This window comes from Meles meles, chromosome 7, assembly GCF_922984935.1.
Source record: "Meles meles chromosome 7, mMelMel3.1 paternal haplotype, whole genome shotgun sequence".
NCBI lineage: Eukaryota > Metazoa > Chordata > Mammalia > Carnivora > Mustelidae > Meles > Meles meles.
The window spans coordinates 106974006-106994210 of NC_060072.1; the positions used below are offsets into that span (position 1 = coordinate 106974006).

Genomic DNA, 20205 nt, shown 5'->3' on the forward strand with positions numbered 1-20205 from the left:
TCCGGGGGAAGGAGGCTGCAGGAGCCTGACACCGAGAGCCCGCAGTCGCTGGGAGCCGCTCCAGGACACAGCCTGTGCGAGGGTAAAGGTTTGAACAAGGAGAGGCAGAGGAAAGGGCAGCCAGGGTGGTTGGTTTGAGTCGGGAGAGTTTGAGCCTAGAGATGGTTGCAGGGTGGAGGTCGGTGGAAGGGAGCGTGCAGTTAGTTACCTGGTTATGTTCCTCTCTCCCTGCTCCACCTTGCTCAGCTCCAACCAGCCTGGTGTCCGGAGTGGGGACTCAACACTGCAAGGTCCTCCGGCCCCCAGAGCAACCTCACGGGAAGGACTCAGGTGGGCTTTAAGGCTGTCGGGGTGGGGTGGGGAGGTGGAATGGAAGGGTGCGTAGCTGCAGGGGAGAGAAGTTTGGGGGTGACTATGAGAATTCAGGACGGGAGGTTCCAGCTGGGGAGAAGGGAGTGTAGCCCACTGACACCCAGGGGGCTGCTGGGGGATGTGACTTCCCTGCTCCTGCCCTGCACTGCACTCACTGCAGAGGACCAGCAGGGAAAGGCTAGATTGGAGGCTGAGGTCAGACTGCTGTGGGTGATGTGCCCTGTCCAGGTCCCCGGGCTTCTGTCCCTCAGAGCCCTTATCTAACCATAAGGCAGGACACAGCTTGGGAGGGGAGGGAAGTGTAACTGCACGGTTCACAAGGATGCTCTCGGAGAAGGAGCAACGGCTTCAAGAGGAGAGATGTGGGTGAGAAGGAACAGAAAGAGCCCATCATCCACACTAGGCGAGGCAGCTGATGCAAGCTAAGATGACCTGATCCTAGAAGATCTTAAGGGGAAGGGAGGCTGCCTCCTCCCAGAGGGCCTGGCAGGACTGGCCTGGGCACTGCTGCTGACTTAGGGAGAAGCTGTGCAACCTTCGGCCATTCGGTCAACGTCTCTGGGCCAGGGTCAATCATAAAAATGCCTGCTCTACTGACAGTAGTGGATTGTTGTGATGTGCAGTTGTAAAGGAGGTCTATAATGTGAAGTGCACTTAAATGTAAAAGTGTGAAGTTATTCTCACCAGAATTTCTTAGATTAGTAGTTCCCAACACCAGCTGCACATGAAAGTCTCTTGAGAAGCTTTAAAAAAAAAAAAAAAAAATGCTGCACCTGGACCTCATCTTAGAGCAATTATTCAAATTGGGGAGGGAGAGGGGACAAGACAGCCAAGGGGGCAGGAAGTGGTATTTTTTTTTTTTTTAAACTTCTCTGTGGTTCTGATGCCCTATGAAGGTTGAGACCCACTGCCTAAGGTTTCACAAACTTCCTGAAGGTAACTGCTTGGAGCACATGTCTTATAAAGGCAGATTCCTGGCTTCTCCCAGATCTGCTAGGTCAGAATCCCAAGGAGGCTCAGCAATTTCTCTCTTGAGCAAGCACTAGAAGCAGTGTGGACATGTCATTCCAGGGATGAGTCTGTCAATGATCTCTTTCCCTATGGGATGAATGGCCAAATGCAGCAATGCTCTGGACAGTGTGGGCGTAGCAGCTCAGGGAGGGGAGGGATACAGATAATAGGTGCAGACATGTGCTCCTGGGATGGCATTGTGCTAGACAGCCACAGCCAGTCCCATCCCTGCTGCGCCGAGGTGACAATCCCATTATAAAATGACAAATTTTCCAGCCAAAGAGCCTGAGAACCTTAAGATAAAAAGGAAACCATGATGTTATCTATAACTGATAGCAGAGATAGCCTGCGTTTTATTGTTTTGTCAATAGACTGTTCATGCTTTCCCGTTTCATACACTTCTCTGCTGGCTCCGTTCCATTCCCAAAACTCTATAGGCACACACACCACACACATACCCACTCACACCCACTCGCACACAGAGAGACCCCCACCTCATCACGCACACAAACGGGCAGATGAAGAAGATTCAAGGAGCTGGGGAATTCCTACCAGGCAGCCATGTTACCCGGGCATATGGCTAGTGTAGGATAAAATAGTGCAGTCAATGGGAGGAGGAAAGGAGGCCTAGGGATCCCTGGGTTTAGTTCTTTCCTTGGAGGCCGTATGAGCAGAGGAGTTCAGAGCAAGGACTGGGAGCCAGACCCCCTGGATTGAGTCCTACCCCCTCCTGACCAGCTGCTCCACTTTGGGCAAGCTACTTCTCTAACAGGGAGCTACCTGCAGGGCCACCGGGGAGATTAAATGAGTTAGGACATGCAAAGCTCTTAGAAACAGGGCCGGCATATGGTACGCTGGGGAAGTGTTTGCTGCTGTTATTGGGGCTTCTGCTAGGTCTTATTGTAGGTGAGAAAGTTGGAGTCTAGAACATAAGCTGCTCGCTTGTTCATACTTTTTGACTCTTGCAGGAATAAAGCCTAAGGAAATACTTATAAATGTGGACAGATATCCATACTAAAAATAGTCACCGTAGCATCATTCAGAAGAACAGAAACCTGAATGTCCAACAGTAAGGGCTAGGTTAGCAAGTTATGGTGTATGTAATGATGGCTATGGAATAAGAGCATGAGAATATTAGAGGTACGTGGTTTTTTTAATGAAATACAATTATGACATCTATAGAGATAGAGATACAGAGACAGAGCTAGTCTAAAAGAAAAACCCAAAACAGACCAACATTGAATGTCTCTGGCTGTGGGATTATGGGGTCTTTTCTTTTTTCCTTATATTTTTCTGAGTTGTACGATTTTCCTTAGTAAGCAGAAAAGCCAGAAAATAAAATGTTTCAAGCAATTTGTTCAAAGTCAAACAGTGCATTAGGAGCCCACATAAGCTTTCTATACCTGTCCAGGGTTCTGCCGCTTCATCAGGCTCACTAACAATAGGGAGGGAAGCTAAATGGGATAAGGATGATGAACAAACACCAAAAAAGCACCAAGATCAGTATAGCCATGCAGGACTGGGAACCAGCACAGCCATATAGGACGGGGATCCAGCACAGCGGGAACTGTCTGGTCTGGATGTGCAGCTCCAGCTCTCAAGACCGGGCTGGAAGAGCAGAGCTGAACACTTTCTATCCAACCAAGACCCTTCTATCCACAGTCACCACATAAGCACAGTGGGGCCAACATACAACCCTACACCTGCCCTTGGGGTCACTACCACTTTCCCAGAAATGGAAAAATTCATCTTCTACTTGGTCTGAGGATATCAAAGAATTGTACCACCTTTTCTTTCCTCTGTCTTTTCTACAGGTTCCCTCTGCAAATGGGGATCCAGAGACCCAGAGAATTCTAGCTAACACCCTGCTAGTCTGCATTCCCCTGCTTCTCCTTAATATAGAAGTGCCTTTCCATGCCCAACATTTTTCCAATCATAATGCCAAGGTACTTGACACAGCCAAAACCGAGAAATGTTTATTTTGCAACTGTGAAATAAAAAAGATCTGGAAGCACTTAATAACTAAGAGCTCATCTAAGAAAAATAGGAAGGCAGGAAGAAAGGAAGGAGGGAAGGAGGAAAAGCAAGAGAAAAGCAGAGAGAAGCAATTTGTTCCCCTTGGTATTACATGAAAATTATTATATCTCTTTCAAATTTTTGCTCTAACCTGCTCCATATATTTGTAAGTGGTAAGTTCTGATCTTTGTCTGTAAAATAAGAGACTAGAGTGGGTGAGCCTGGAAATCCAATGATTCTATATTAAGTTGAAATTTAGTAACTCTGGCTCTCTTTTTAAAAGATCATTCTGATGGCAAAAGCCAAGCAATAAAGTTTGCCAAGTTATCAAGGGAACCAGCTGTACATTCAATGAGTAAGCGAAGCATCCACAGAATTTTCAAGCAGAAACTCAAAAATTGTCTAGTCCAACCATCTCATGTTACAGATGGAAACACTGGGCCAGAGAATAATACCAAGAGCTACCATCTGCTGAACGCCGGGCGGGTGACTTGCTCAGGGTCACACAGCACGTCAGTGATAGACCCAGAATTAGATGTGATGCCCACCATCTCCACAGTCCACTTTTTCAAACTTCTGGTGGATTTAAAGATTTAAAGGTGAAAGAAAAAACTGGCCAGCAGGAACTCCTCACAGCCCAAGATGTCCTGAAAAGGAGCAACAGGTACAAAGGCAACAGCAGGTTAAAAGTCACCACATCCTCTCTCCTTTTACCTCTAAACACAGAAAGGAAACCATGGAAGAACGAACCTAGTCCTGGGCCAGCTGGGGTGGAGGAGTAGACAATGAGCATCACGCCTTTGGTAGGGTGAGCAGAGTCAAAGGTAAGAGCCCTTAGTAGCAAAAGAACACCTATAGCAGAAAGAGCTGCCCCGTGGACTTGAGTCCCAGCACTGGAAGAACTGGGTCCAACTGGGAGGTACCAGCCCCTGAAGTACTGTGGGAGAATACCTTGAAAACACTATTTAGGAGCATGGGAAAGAAGACTGAAGACTCTGGTTACGTAGAGCTCACTGCTAGCATTTCTTTGAGTCTTGGGAATAAGATTTTTAAAATATGGTATTTAGTAAAGGCATGCTTGAATATTTTCATTAAAAGGTCTAGTTGGGTTAGGTGTCTGACTCTTGATCTCAGCTCAGGTCTTGATCCTCAGGGCCATGAGTTCAAACCCTATGTTGGCTCCAAAAAGGTCTATTTTAGTTAGAAAAGCAAATAGAGATGCACACTGTAATCTTGGACTTTGTTAATGAGATGCACAGAAGTTGGTCTGTTACACCACAAGGGAATGTCATCAGGAGGCTATCAGTCTGGAGAAGTGCATCTCAAGGGTAGATGTTTGCAATAAATAGAATAGAAACTCTAAATCCAACCAATAAGACCCAATTTACAGTTATTTTTCTCAAAGACTTCTATCTCAGAAGGCTTGGAAGGTCAGCGGGGGAGGGGCTATCTTCTTTCACATTATTCAGATCCTTAACAAAATATTGATTATGTATGGCTCTGTGCAACTAAACGGGAGTGTGGAGAATTTTCAGAAGGTTGATAAGAAGCCACAAAATGGTCCATTGGAGAAAACCTTTAAGGACTGTTTCATGGACTCAAATTCATCATAAGGAGTTTCAGAGGTAGGTCTTTGAGTTTCTTAAAATTTATTCCTTGGGTTATAGTTTTTGTGGGATGTAATTAGAAGTTACCCCTCAAATGGGGTGGAAATACTATGGTAAAAATAATTTTAACAACAGGTTTAAGAAGTGAAATAGGTTTATTTGCTGCAGGACTTCTCGGGGCCCTTAATTTCATGTTCCCATGCATCATGTATCTCCAAGAAGCGGAAGTGTAGTGGCTGGGAACATTTCCATAGGAATGCAGTGTAGGACTAGGGCCCCGCAGATCATATTTGAGGACCTCTGGCATAAGGAGTTATTCTAGGTAATATGGTCAGTTGAATATCCATCTCAGTTGGTACAAAATGGCAGAAAGGAGGTTAAAAGTACAGCAGCAGATGTATAACGAGGTAGGAGGAAAACATGCCTACAACACAAATAGCAGGGAGTCTGCATTTTGGAATCTCTCTTCCTCTCATCCCCTCGTTATGGGAATGTCTCAGAACAGGCCTGGGCTAATGAGGGACTTTTCCTGATGCAGGGCAGTGTAATGGATTCTTTGCCTTTTGGAAGCCACTGCCTGCTCAATTTTTGTATGTCATTTTGTCTTATTCTCTACTTACTTAGACATCATTGAGTTCAGCTGACTTCCTTACAGATGAAACGTATTCCTGAAATGCTGTATTTAAAAAAAAACACTCTCTGTAAACCGAGTCCTATTTTCCACTGGCTTGTGTTTTAATTCTGAAGAATGTTGACCCCAAATGTATCATGGCATTTCTGAGCCTGTTCGGCGCCCAAGGAGACCTTCTTCCTGGGTCCTTGTGCAGACTCCTTACAGCAACTTCTCCCACTCAAGGCAAGCCCAGAAGTGAGGCAAGTAAATGCTGGCTGTTCACACTCAGTTATTCGATGTCCCAGTTAATGCCTAAGTGTGTTGGAAATTCTCACTGCTTCCCGGAATTTTGCACGGATAAGTCACTTCATTGCTTATGCTCTTTCTAAATGGATTATCAGAACTGCTGGGTATTCCCTTCTGCCGCCTATTTTAGCCGGGAGGCGATTTTCAGCCAAAGAGGGTATTAAGACCCTTTCTATGAGTCACCTGTCATCCAACCAAGTGTTGGGTAATTACATAACTGAACCATGACCAGTGGTAGGCCAGGAAACCCAGATCTACAAAGAAAGAGAAACTATCACACATGTCTTTCCTAAAGGCCTTGATTTACATGAGTTTTGAGTGGTTCTCATTGTTTCTAAAGGTTGGGCAATTTTTAGAGGCCCTGCCTATGTCTCAGTGCCCTGCTAGAATGGGCCAAAAAAAAAAAAGAGATCACGGAAAAAATAACCCATTTTTATTGAATCCTTACTGTGTGTCAGGACCTTAGCTTTGCCTCCTTTAATCCCACTGGCCACCATGAGGGATGTTCTACCAATGATCTGATTTTACAGAGGAGAGAACCACGGCTCAGAGAGGGTCCCAGTGTTCCCAAGGCCACACAGTTACAGACAGGGTGGTAGCACTGGGTCCTGACTCCTGGGTTGGCACATCACCCCTTCCTGCACAGTTCATAGCGAGACACAAGGGACTTAGGACCGGGACCTCATTTCTCCCATCCTGCCTCACCTGAGATACCACACTGTACCCGTGGGAATTCATGATCTAGACAGTCTGAATACAGCAAGAAAAAGAGAAAATTGTAATAGAGTTCGTTAGAGTTCCCACTTTTGAATATACATTTGAAAAATATCTCCTAGTTCCTCCAGTGAATAAAAAGGCTCTTTCTCAAATCTGGTCGGTAATCCTGCAATCTGGTCCACAATACCTTCTCCTCCCACTGGACAAAGGAATTACAGTTGTATGAAGTATGCCATAAATGAATTTAAGTTCATTTTTCTACAGACTATATGCTTTCTTTTAAGTTTAGCTACATCCTGTGATTTCATTTAAACGCGAAAGGGCCCCTGCCTGTTAAAAATCACCTGCTGTTTTTTTTTAACAGGAAAGTGATTTTCTTACTTTTATACATAGGCACATATGTCAAAAACACCTTTTTGGAACTTTCCAGAACATCTATGGGGAAAAGTGAGGCAGACGGTCATTAAGATGGAAGACCCGTGATGGATTTCCTTTAACCCAACCTGATTTAATATTTTCTGTGCTCCTAGAAAGATCAAGTATGGGGGTCAGTGGGATGAGCAGGGGAAGGCTCATGGAATCCTTTTAAATCTGGGTTTTCAGAAGGGAAAGGTGTTCCTAGTAAGAGATGACCAACATGAAATCTGCTCTTCTCTTTGGACCCTAAGGATTTGGAGTTGCCTCTAGCCCAAATCGCTATTGGACTCTGGCCCCAGAATATTCTGATGAAATAATGGGTAAAGCAAGGAAAAGAGGAGGACCTTTCTTATCTCTCTCCCAACACAACAATGTTGGACATACTTCCCGCTCTGCAGCCAGTTCACTTTTGGCCAATAAGCCCATCACCAGCAGAGTCTGACTGAGGGCTGAAACTGACAGGGAAGAATCTAGAAAGAGAGGGAAGAAAGAGTGTGGGGACGACCATGGGCTTCGAGTGTCGCACAGATGCAGGGCCCTGGCTGGTGGCCAGCCATCTCCCAGGAGAGCTACAGGATCCCACGGAGAGCTCCAACTCACAACGCTGAGTCCCAGCCAGCACGAACACAGTGATGTCTCATTATCTGACATCACAGAAGTAGGCGGCTGGCCTCGAGTCAGAAATACCCAAACACCGAGGTTTGCTTTTTTTTTTTTTTTGCATTTTAATCATTTTAGATGGAAATCCTTAACTGCATCACACATTTCCTTGCCCACTTAATTGGACAGAGAACATAACTTAGCCTCTTCTTGATTCCTACAAGGTCTCTTCTCTCCAAGCAGCAGCCCAGATCTGTCTTGTCTGGAGTTGTGACTGCCTCCTGCACGGGCTGCCAGCCCTCGCTTCTGCTTTCACTCTGTTCCTAACAACCACATCTACCTCCGTCCCATCCAACAGTCCACTGAGGTTCAGCGAGATCATTCAAGGAAGGCTTTGAGGGAGGTCCCATGCACCAGTGTCCACGGAGTCACCAGATGAAGTGGTCTGGGCACAGTGCCTTTGGTAGAAACGCACACATAGGACATATTTCCCACCTAGGAGGAAAACAATGCTGAGGACACGAGAAAAATGACAGCCCCAGCCTCAGTGCACACTGGGCAAAAGAGAGCCCACTACGCTTTGGGAAGGGAGCAGCTCACTCTGCTCCTGCCGACTGAAGGCGAAAAGCCCAAACGTAGGATCAACAAGACCAGATCTTCCATTTTTCAAAAGAAAACAAAACTCAAGCCCAGCATGTGAAATCTCCCAGTATTTCTAGTATCTTTCCCCAGTTTTGTTGAGATAAAATTTTCATATCCAATATTTCTTAACACAGCATCATAGCTGACCTACAAGTCACTGATTTAGGACCTATTATCAGAAATAACCTGCACAGTTTTTGGGTTAGGTGCTCTGGGGTTGCTATCTAGAATTCTGTAGGGATATGAAACCATCTGCCAGAGGATTGCGCAGAAAGAAAGAATTAAGCAAATTAAAAAAAAAAAACAACACACACACACACACACACACACCTCCAGAGGAACAGAAGGGAAGTACCAGGCCTGGAGTGTGGCTGGGTATGGGCGGGTGAGAGCCTGGGGCCCCCATGTGCAGTCCTGTGCACTGCTCCTGGGTAAATGTGACCCCCCCTCCCCCGAAAGCACTGAGAGCAGTCCTACAGGAGACACAAACTCTTTTCCCCATCAAGCCAGACTTCTCTCTCTTCCCAGCAATGCCAATTTGCCTTAAAGCAGCTGGGGACTGCCTGATTTACGGTTCAGCAACCATGGCTTTTAGAAACTTTGTTCTTCCTGACACTAGCCCTGTGATTTATAAAAGGAATCCGTAACCGACAGCTATTTCTCTTTCTCTCCCAGGACGACAAAGTACAGAGAAGAATCTAGAAGCTGATTTCTGTTTCCAGGGTGTCAGAAATCAGCGCTCCTGGGTAAGATGCTAACTTTCAGCATCCCTCCTATCCTTTTTAAAATACAGAAGTCTCAAATAATCTGCTTTCCTGAATTCCAATTTGTGGCAGTTTCCTGTAGCCCAGTCACTAAATTTACCAGAAAAACTATAGCCCTAAAAGGTTATAGAACATCTTAGTTGGTAAGATTAAAAGCAAAGGGCTTGGCCTCCCAGGCCAGAGCCTCTACATGAGCCTGTCTTTGCCCAGTGTGAAAATAGCTTTCGTACTTACTAGAGTAACAATTTTTAGTCGTTCCTTACAAATCCAGGAGCTGGCTATCTGATGAAGAATTTCTCTAGCTAGGCCTGCTGTCTCTGTACCTTCGAAAGTCAGGGAAGAGAGAGATGAAATCACAAAGCACTTAATCCCACTTCCTATAGACAGCTGTGCTAATGAGTTTGGCAGGATAGGAAATGAATAAAATTGGTAAGTTTAATCCTTAGGTTTCTGTTTTCCATAAAAAAAATATATATACAGGTGATGAAGTCGGAAAATGTGAGTCCTAGACCCAGCTTTGCCCTGAATTAACTGGAATCACAGGCTAATCTTTGCACTTGTCTGCACCAGCCTTCTCCTTCATAAAGAGCAGCATTTAGGACCCCTCTCAGCCCCCTTCCCCATTCTGTCCCTGTGACCCTCAGTACTGTCTTTCCCAATGCTCTGGTGCTCCTGGGAGGAGTTTTCTATCTTGGTTGAAAAAATATCACCAGTATATCCATTCTATTTTCACAAGATACGTTCAGATACGTGTCTATATATTAACTCACATCTTAGGTGCCATTATTTAAACAGATTCTGCTGTGAATCCTTCAGGCAAAGAACCTCCTGGATAAAATAGCTAGCTACCATGAGTCTATTTTTTATACCATATTTCATTTAAATGTTTGTTTCAGAGAACAGAACTGCAGTCGGCAGGGATCCTGCCTTTCTCCTCGAGGACAGGTGTTTCCAGCCCCACTCCACGGTGGCTGGCTGTTCAGTGTCACGGAGGCTTCCTGCGCCCTGCTCTGCTGAGAGTTTACTTTCTGCTAACCTCTTTAACGTGTCTGTTTGTCTGAGCCTCCCAACAACTGTGTGAGGCAAGTGGAATTAGCTCCCTTATTTTGCAGACGACAAAACCGGAGAGGCCGAATGAGATGCAGCGAATAACGGGGATTCGGATGCAAGTCTGCTACCTCCAAAGGAAAGCAAGCCAAGGAGTCAGAAGGGGGAGGCAGTCCCATTGCCCTGCCCTGGGCCAGGTCTTCTGTGCACGCTGGAGTGGTTGTGGGAATGAGCACAGGGTGAGTGGAACATTCGGGCCTGATTTGGGACCTCCGTGAGAGTTGCAGTGGAAGCAAATGGGGACCCACAGGAGTAGGAGGGGCTAGCTTCTTCCAGCTCCAGGACCTCCTGGCTCCTCCCCCTGAAAAGAGCAAAGGGAAGCTGGAGCACTTCTATGTATTACAGGGTGTCACCACCTGCAAAGTGAGGGGAGGTGTCACCACCTGCAAAGGGAGGGGACGGGGGCAGTGGGTCGTGAAGATGGCCCAGGAACAGAGGGAGTGCTGAGGACGAGGACCAGGGGAGGTGGGATTTTGAAGGCCACTGGAGCAGTATAAGGAAACTGACCTGGGGTCTGACTTAGGTGTTCTATCCTCAGGGCTAACTATGGGACCCTGCATTTGTCCCAAGGAGGAAGACTGGAGGAAGTATGAGAGGAAGGCTCTAGAGGAGTTCCATCCCCTGGGAATGTTAAAACGTGGAGGGAAGAGAACAGTTGTGGTAATAAGGAAGGGTCTATAGAAAGATGTACAGGTTTTCTCTTTACAGCACTTTCTTAAAAGACTTATTTATTCTTTTGCAGGGGAGAGAGAGAGCACATGGTCGGGGGGAGGGACAGAGGGAGAGGGAGAGAGAGAATCCACTGAGCTCGGGGTCCCACACAGGGCATGATCCCACAACCCCGAGATCATGACCTGAGCCAAAATCAAGAGCCAGGTGCTCAATGACTGAGCCACCCACGCGCCCCCCACACAATTTTTTTTTAAATACCACTTTGCTCTTACTAAAGACCTGTGTTAGTACCTGCTCTCAATAACCCAGAGAAATCCGAAGAGGATTTTTGCTTTTGCGAAATGGTAATTCTTTGCTTTACTTCATTTGGTTTATGAAAGGTTTCACAGGAATGTTCTACTTTTGGATAGCTGGGGAAACCTATGTGTGTGTGTGTGTGAGTATAAATCTGTGTGTGTATATATATAGAGCTATGTGAGATTATAGCTATGTGAGAGTATGACTCTGTGAGATACGTAACAATATACAGGGTGGGTGGGGGCGGACGCAGGGCACCTGCTGGTTTTCCCTCAAAGAGACAAATTGGCATATAAATAAAAGCCCATATACACATCTAGGAACCACAAATCCACTCTCTCTTCTTGCTTAGCATTAATCGGACCCTCACTGAGTTCTATAAATTACGTCTCCCGGAGGATGATGGGTCACACATCAGTTGTGTGCTCTTGAATTTGCCCTCTGAACCTCAACCATCTTATCTGGCAGGGGAAAACAATGCCTAGCCCACCAACCTCATATGGTTGTTGTAGGATAATAGTAATAACAGCCAATCTTTGTAGAGTGCTTATATATTGTTACATATTATACCACGTGTCTATTATTACACGTTACATAAACACTGTACATATATTAGTTCATGTAATCCTCAAAACAGCTCCCTGACATTGGTACTATTATTATCCTCCCCTTTACAGAAAGGAAAACTGAGGCACAGAGCCGCGTCAGAACTTGCTCCGTGTCACCTAGCAGGCAAGCAGCCGAGGTGAGATTTGAACCCCGGAAACTTAGCTCCAGAGTCTTTTTTATATGTTATATGACATGATGTTTGACAGCATTGAAGGCATTTTAAAGGCTTTTTTAAATGAATGGTGCCGTCCTCATTCTTGCTAGGACCACTCCCATTGGGGAGGACCAACGCAGAGGAAGGATTCACTGGGCAAGGACAGAGCCCTAGCCTTAGACCTGCGGACCCCGCCGGCCAGGTGCTGAGCCTCCTGGAAGAGAGGGAAAGAATGGCTCATGTTCCCGGCCCCTCCCAGCCGCACGACTATCTTCCTATGTTCTTTTTCAAAGCAAAACGTCTCAGCTGCCAAGAGCTGGTTTGTCTGTCTCCTGGAGACAGAGGTTGTCCAGCCCTGAGAGAACAGTGAGCACGTCAAAAATAGCAGCACAGCAGATTGCGTGGCTGCGATTTCCTCTTGAAATGTTGGTTTTGCGCTCACCAAAGAGTGGGGGTCTGTTTGTGCTCCCTGCAACCTGCAGCGGGGGATGCTTAAGGATCCAAGATGTTTTCCAGGGGCGAGCAAAGCACGTCTGCGGGGGCCCAAGGCAGACGCAGGGGAAAGCCTCTTCATAGTAACAACAATGACATTAGAGTTGTGTTTGAAAAAAAAAAAAAAAATTGTTACAAACCCTCACCCAGGCTGGGCCCTAAGTAGGTTAAGTTGACAGCCAAGACGAGACCAGTACTATTAAGGATATTTACAGTCCTTTTTGCTCTGTTCTGGGAATGAGGGAGTCAGCACCTTGTTTGTCCTTCAGCAGTGGTCACAAACAGATTTTCACCCCCTCTTTAGGGTGCCAAGGGGGTAAGAATGGAGAAGGGGCAGGGGAGGCAGGGGGAGCTCCTCTCTCTAGGGGTTCAGAGCAAAGGGACATGACATGACAACCTCCAATCCCACAGGGACCTCAAGCCCAGAACAGGAAAGGGTTTCATTGGGAGACACAGTAACATGAGAACTGACAGCCCATCTGTCTTGTATTCCCAGTAGCCTACATCTGGCAAGTTCTCTCTCCCACTAAAGCCCCAAGCTCTAGGCCTTGGTCTGCCAGAAGCTAATCTGTGCCACCGGAGGCAGCCCCATATAAAGCAGAATGGAGAGAGGAAATCCTACAGTGTAAAGAATGAAAGGTTTCTTTTCCTTCCCTAAGTGACCTTGACAAGCTAGAATCAGACCCCACTTTGCTTCCCAGGGCAGTAACACACAGTCAAAAATGATCAGAGCTGGCATGGCAGCCAGATTGTCCCGGGAGGACAATATTCTCTGGGAATCTATCTTGGCATTTGTGTGGAGATGCCGGGTGACAGAAATACTGCCAAAAGCAAGGTCTCAGCCAGTGGAGAGAAGGAATGATAAGCAGTGGGACTGGAAAGTGTCATGTGAGGAGAAGTACCAAGGGGAGGGAAGCATGGGTCCCAATGAGCAATAGGCAAGTGAGAGTAAAAGAGCATTGTCTGATGAACAGACCCTGAGCCAGGTGAGCTGACTTCTGTTTGCCCAAAGCACCAAAGACAGCGGACCCCACAGAGGCTGTCAAGGGTTAATGGTTACTGCAGGGAGGAGGTGGGAAGGAGGAAAGCAGAATAAAACCTTGACTCCAGCACAATTTCTTAAGGAATTCTGAGTTTACAGGTGCAGAGCCTAGGTGGGGTTTTTTGGTTGGTTTGTAGAGATTTTGACATTTTTCCTCTTTGTTTTTGTTTTGCCGGCGAACTATGAACCCCTCGGGCAAGTTCACTGCCTTCGTCCTACGTAATGAATAGCGTCCAGCATACTCACCCTAGCGCAATACATGCTAATCACGCTCTGCAGTTACCAAAAATGGCTTTGACCTTTCTTTTGCTTGAGCAAAGAGGAAAAATCCCACAATGATATGATTGTCAAAATTTAAAAAAAAAAAAAAAAAAAAGGCAGTTCTTGGCACCGTATTTGAGTAGCAAGGAGCAAGTGCATGAAAGCTCTAGTGTCCCCAAGTGGCAGAAGGAAAAAACTGTCATCCCATCCTGGATGTTTAGACTTGTCCATCTTTAGAGATGCTAACCTTTTAGATTTATAAAACCAAACTATTCTCCCAGCCGAGGTGTGAAACTTCGGTTATCAACCCCATGCCACTTCTCCCCACCCCCCCAACAATCCAGGGATTTTTTGGTTAATTTATAGAATTATACAACTGTCACCACAATGTGTTAGAAAATGTCCATTACCCTCCACCCCACCCACCCCCGTCCTGATGCTGGTGGGACTACCGCTAGCAAGGGGAGTGCACAATTTCCCTTAAGAACTGGGTCGAGAATTTTAATCCGTCTTGTCAAGGAGTGTCCTGGCACCTTGCACCCCTGAGAGATACGCCCTCGCTTTGTCCTGCCTTCAGTGTGCCAGAGAGACAGCTGGAGGCTATGAGGGCCTTCAAGTGAAATAAGGGCAGCTTGAGGGCCACTTCTGAGTTAAGGCTTTTTCCAGGCTAATTCCACTCCTAATTTCACTCCCTCCTAAGTCCTTGTCTTTGTATTTAGCTTATTGTTCCTATTGTTCTTTTGTTTTGTTTTGAACCTTTGTGTAAGCTTTAAGTTGGGGAACTTAGAGGTTTTCTCTCTCTCTTTCTCTCCCTCCCTCCTCTCCCCACTTTTCTGTTTCCTTCTATTTTTTATTTTTGAAGATTAGGAAATTTCTGCAGAGATGTTTTTCTAAAGGCAGCGCAATCTCATCTTGCTCTGTAAGCTCAGAACTTGTGATCACAGGGGCGAGCTTGGCAAGAAAGGACAGGACCCTGAACTGGCAGAGAAGTGTTGGGGGGTAGGGGTATCCTCCGGCTGGAGAACAGCCTTCTTAGCAAACACTTGAGATCACTGCTGTCCTAGAGTTCAAGTTGTGATCTCAGCAGAAGTGCTACAGCTGCTCCCTGCCACTAAGAAGGTGGAGAGACGGAGAAAGATAGAAAGAAAGACACATAGAGAAGGAGGAAGTGATTAAAACAACAGAAGGGCAAAAGCCAGAAATGTGACAAGAAAAGGGGGAAATGCAGTGAAAATGAGTATACCTAGGAGAAGGGGAGGGGCATGCAGAGAAAAGGAGGTGACTAGAAAGGGTGGGGAGCCAGCAGTGAGGGAGCAGAAACGGAGGAAGGAGACTAAAGTACATGGAGTCACAGAAAATACGCAGAAGGAGAGGAAGGTGGTCCCTGAGGACCAGGACGTCAAAGCACTGGGTCTCCGGGATGCGTGTGCTCCCCTCCCCGACTTGTAACCTGGCCTGGCGTACTGAGCCAGGATCATAGTTTCCCAACAGCAGAACCTACCTCTGATGCAAAGGCGGCCAGCTGTCCCCCTCTCTCCTTAGGGATGATCCGGCAGGAGGACTATCCCACGTCTCAGCTGAGCCTGACAGATCCAGGAAGGCATTTGGGAGCTCCTGCTGGCGATCAGGTGTAACAGAGGCCTGACCCTCGCCTTTGCTGGCAGCTGGGAAATCACCACGCCAGCTCTCTCAGCAGCACAGTGTGCTCGATGCTCGGGGCACAGATTCCACACAAAGAGGCTCAGAGTCAGAGGGACTGCTTGGCAAAATCCTTCACAGAAACTAGGTCAGGTCACAGCCTCTCCGTGTTTCTTCGATGTCTTGAGAAGAGCCACCTATGAGATTGCTGGGAACAGAGCTAGATAATCCCCAGGAGGAAGAAGTGTCATTTCTTTCAGTCTCTCTGAGAGCAGGGAGGAGCCTCTCTGAGGAGATGGCAGTTCCATGATACTCTCATGGACTGTGACCGTCAGGACTTTCAGAGGGCCCCGCCTGGCCGCCTCTTGAGGAGCCCGTCCCCTCCAAGTCTCCCCTTGTCATTTTGCAAAAGATAATATTGACATTGGTTTAACTGGCAGTTGCTTAGCATTCAAATTTCTGAAGAATCGGGGGTGAGATGAGGCAGCTTCGATGACTGGATGGGGAAACCGGGAAGAGAGGTCTAGGGAGAAAGTTTGAGGAACTGCTTCCCCCTCATTTTCCGAAGGTCATACAGCCGGCTGGTCATCACCAGCCCCTCAAGCACTATGTAGGAGGTGTTCCCATTTCAGAAGCTGGGAATATGTAGTCTCCTGTTCTCCCTTGATGCCCAAATCAGAAGATAGAACAGTCTGGAAGGTTGCTATGGCAACCAGAGTCCCTGGAGAGCCCAGCTCTCCACAAACCCTTTACTTTCAGGCATGCTCTGACTTGAAAAGGAAATGTTGTATTAGGGATGGTGATGAGGATGATCACATACACACATATAGAGATGAACATGTGTACATGTTCCAACATTTACCCTCGCAGAAAGCACCCTGCTGCCTCTGGACTGGGCCCTTCTCCTTTCGCCCCAAAAGCCAGAAGTAACGGAAGGAATTTGGAAAACCAGAACTTTATGGCCTCGGAACGGATTTCCGAATCATGAACTCCTCTTATGTGTATTTCAGGTTTGGAGAAGCCAAGCTCCCAGTCAAGGCTGCCTCTGGCCCTGGAGAGATCCCACTGAACCTGTCTAAAGAGCATTCTCCTTGCTGAAGGGTAAGAAGAGAGACTGAGGCCCAAGTCAAGAGGCTAAGCAGGGATTTAGAGAGCTAATAACCCACTATAGCCTACTCCTGGGCTTTGGATCCAAGACAGGAACTCTGCAGGGAGGTTTTGCCTCTGGGTGACAGGAAAACAGGCTAATGAACTAAAAACTCAAGTCCTTTACTAAAACTCACACATTTGCATAGCATCACCCCAGCTTCCCAGATGAGTTCATCAACATTCCCCATGAGGTAGGGAGGGGAAGACATTAATGTTCCCATTTAATGGGTTGGGAAATTGAGGCACAAAGAGGAACGGTGGCGCCCAAGTTACCCTGTCAGGCTGTGGCAAAATCCAGATTTAGATCTGGCACTCATTGGAGCTGTGGTGCCTCTCAAGAAAACCCTCAAAAGGCCATCCCCCCTTAAGTTGCTCTTTGAGAAAATAATTAAAAATTTTTCATCAAAGAGTCTTAAAGCATAGATATAAAATTAAAAACATGTTAACAGTCCTTTCAGTTTCTGAACTGCACCCAGAAGAGCTCAGAACAGTACATCACAGTTTTTCAAGGCAACAAACAAATGACAACGTTACCAGGAGAGAAATGAAGGGAAGTGGGAAGGTGGGATGAAGGCAGCAGTTTCACGCTGGAAGAGGGTGACTTGTCTGGTGGTGACGCGGCCACATTACCTTACCAGTTAGAGCAGGTCAGCTGCAGCTCCAAGGGGCAGAGCAGGTGAATGTTTGCTTGACTCAGCAAAAACAAAACAAAACAAAACAAAAAAACAAACAAAAAAACCCTCTAACAGTGAGACTGTCAACAAAGGAATGATGTTTCTTCTTTACTCTGAACCTATTTCATTGCCCCTAAAATGGGAAGAACCCCATGCTAGCATTCAATGCATGCTTTTACCTATCTGCAGGTTTAAGCTAGAGTTTGCTTTGGAAAACCTTCAACTGCAATCCTAAGTCAAATTCCCAGGAAGCAGGGTCGGGGACTCGAGAGGGTTGGGGAAAGTGTAGGGGAGAAATTTCCCAACTGCAACAAGGTTCCTCTTTGCACGCCTCCCAGATGACAACGTCTGCTCAAGTGATACCTCTCTTTAGATAATGTGGTCAGGCAGGTTGCTTGACTCTGTTCAGCCATTTCTCTTGGCTTTGTGGTTCCCTCTTTCCAGTTCCTCTGCACAGGAAGGCACTTGCACAAAAGGAGTATTTGGCTCTGAGAAGGAACCTTCCTGGAAGCTAGACAGTCAGGGAAGGAAGAACTGAATGTAGACCCAAGGCGGACATATCCACTGTGCCAGGACACACCTGGAGGAATCCATTGGCCCCTTCGGTCTGGGACTGACTCTAATGTCCTCCAAATGGCCAAGCTTAATTGCAGTTTCTCTAACTCCTTCCAAGATTCGAGACAAATAACAAATTTGGAGGCTGTGCAGCTAAAGGCTTTACCAAAGGTCCTCTGCAGCATGAGCAGCAGGTGTTACAGGGCACGGGAATAAAACAGAAAGATGAACACTGTGTCTGTCCTCCAGCTTCTGCTAGTTACCATATAGCCCAAAGCTGACAGGTGCATGCCCCAAAGCAAAGGACACCAAGGAGAGAAATTGGACCCAGGTAAGCCTGGCTTCCATCCTTTTGACATCTCTGTTCCTAGAGATATTACCAGCCCCAGACATGAAAGTTTAGAGTCATGAGGGAAGGTCAGACAGAAATCTCATCCACTTGACAGAAGATGGGCATGAATGGGTGGCACCGTTAGAATTTCAAGAATGACATTTAGATGGTTAAACCTTGAATGCTGTAGAGATCAAGCAACAAGGTTGACAGTCCAGGTATCTGGACCCGGTGCAGGGGAGGGAGTCAGGAATTCGGCTGGAGCTCAGGTGAGGTGGTGGAGAATGAGAAGGAAGCCTGAGACTGTTCAGTGTCCTCCTTTTCATTCACACCCTGACTGCATCAGTCAAACCTCAGTGAGCATCCTTTTCTCTGCATATGCCCGATGTGGAGGGGGAAGGTAACTGGGTCTCCGTTCCCGAGTGGTCTCGGAGAATTCAGGCTTGCCAAGTCCACTGTCGGCGGCCTTCAGGTCTGGTGTAGGCTGCCCACAAGTGACATGGGTATACTGGCCTTGCTCCTCCTGCTCTGTCTCCCTGTGGTAGAAGTAGTTGAAGTTGGAGACAATAACGGGCACAGGCAGGGCGATGGTGAGGACCCCAGCGATGGCACACAGCGAGCCCACGATCTTGCCCCCCACCGTCATGGGGTACATGTCTCCATAACCTACCGTGGTCATTGTCACCACTGCCCACCAGAAGGCATCGGGGATGCTGGGAAAGAGTGAATCATCATCATCAGCCTCTGCGAAATAGACGGCACTGGAGAAGAGGATGACTCCGATGAAGAGGAAGAAGATGAGCAGCCCCAGCTCCCGCATGGAGGCCTGCAAGGTCTTGCCCAGGATCTGCAGCCCCTTGGAGTGGCGGGACAGCTTGAAGATGCGGAACACCCGGACCAGGCGGATCACTCTGAGGATGGCCAGGGACATGGCCTGTTGCCCATTCTGGCCGCCCCCTCCACTGGCTGACTGCTGCTCCTGCTGCTGCACCAGCTCAGTGCCCAGGGTGATGAAGTAGGGGAAGATGGCCACCAAGTCAATGATGTTCATGATGTTGCGGAAGAAGGCTGGCTTGCTGGGACAGGCAGAAAAGCGAACCAGGAGCTCAAAAGTGAACCAAACTATGCACAGGGTCTCCACCAGAAAGAACGGGTCAGTAAAGAAGGAGCCCCCAAGAGTACTTAGTGAGGAGGAGCCCCCTGCCACCATGCCTCCTGGGGGTATGCCAGGATGAAAGGTATAGGAATCATCTTCATCCTCGTCTTCCTCTTGACTACCCCTGGAAATTGGGGAGTCTCTGCTCACACCATTGCTTCCACCTCGACCATCTGCACGGAACTGGGGCAAGGTCTCCAAGCAAAAGATGACGATGGAGATAAGAATGACCAACACGGAGACGATGGCGATGCCCCTGGCGGGGCCTGAGCTCTCAGGGTACTCGAAGAGAAGCCAGACCTGGCGCTGAAAGGGTTGGGAGGGCAGTGGCTTCTCGTCCTCGCCACCCTCGGGCAGGCAGCCCTCGTCCTCCCGGAAGGCCGCCAGGGCCTCGTCCCCCAGCTGGTAGAAGCGAATCTCCTCTAGGAAGATGTCCAGGGGCACGTTGACCGGCCTCCGCAGCCGGCCCCCGGACTGGTAGTAGTAGAGGATGGCGTCGAAGCTGGGCCGGTTGCGGTCGAAGAAGTACTCGTTCCTCAGGGGGTCGAAGAAGCGGACTCTGCGACCGGGGTCTCCCAGCAGCGTGTCGGGAAACAGCGACAGGGTGCGCAGTTGCGTCTCGAAGCGCAGCCCGGAGATATTGATCACCAGGCGCTCACTACTACAGCAGCCCCCGCCCCCGCCGGCCTCCGGGAAATCTCCCGCATCCTGTTGCTCCCCCTCCGGCCCACGGACCTCCCCCGGCGCCGCCAGCGTCAGGGATTTCTCCGACCTCATGTCCCCTCCGCGGTGCGCTCCCGGCCACTAGGACGGCGCCCACGACACAACCTCTGTCTGGAGCGCGGCACCTCTTCGCGGCTCTCAGCGGCGCCCTCGGTGCAGGGTGGGGCTCGCGCTCCTCCGAGCTCGCTGTCTGGCCTGGCCGCTGGGACTGTGAGCCCCGAAGCCCTGGCCGCTGGGTCTGTGAGCCCCGAAGTCCTGGCCTCTGCAAGGCTAGGTCTGG

General features: G+C 48.0%; 1 protein-coding gene and 1 long non-coding RNA gene across 11 annotated transcripts in view; one reads left to right on the top strand and one right to left on the bottom strand.

The window, feature by feature from the left end:
• Positions 1-19993, bottom strand: part of KCNA6 (potassium voltage-gated channel subfamily A member 6) — a 43976-nt gene extending 23983 nt beyond the window's left edge. For 6 of the 10 annotated variants that reach the window (XM_046013294.1, XM_046013295.1, XM_046013298.1 and 3 more), the window contains exons 1-2: positions 15201-19993; positions 209-385 (exon numbers count right to left, since the gene is read on the bottom strand). In XM_046013294.1, coding sequence (XP_045869250.1) covers positions 18393-19979 — 1587 coding nt within the window. In that variant the 5' untranslated portion in view covers positions 19980-19993 and the 3' untranslated portion in view covers positions 209-385; positions 15201-18392. Of the gene's footprint in view, positions 1-208; positions 386-7764; positions 8155-15200 lie in introns of those variants that run through there. The other 4 variants (XM_046013292.1, XM_046013296.1, XM_046013299.1 and 1 more) reach the window with 3 other exon arrangements.
• On the top strand, positions 4785-11974 carry LOC123947219. Its single transcript, XR_006819724.1, has 4 exons — positions 4785-5024; positions 8977-9047; positions 10178-10351; positions 11819-11974. It is a non-coding gene; the product is annotated as an uncharacterized LOC123947219 (long non-coding RNA).
• Positions 19994-20205: the final 212 nt, after the last annotated feature.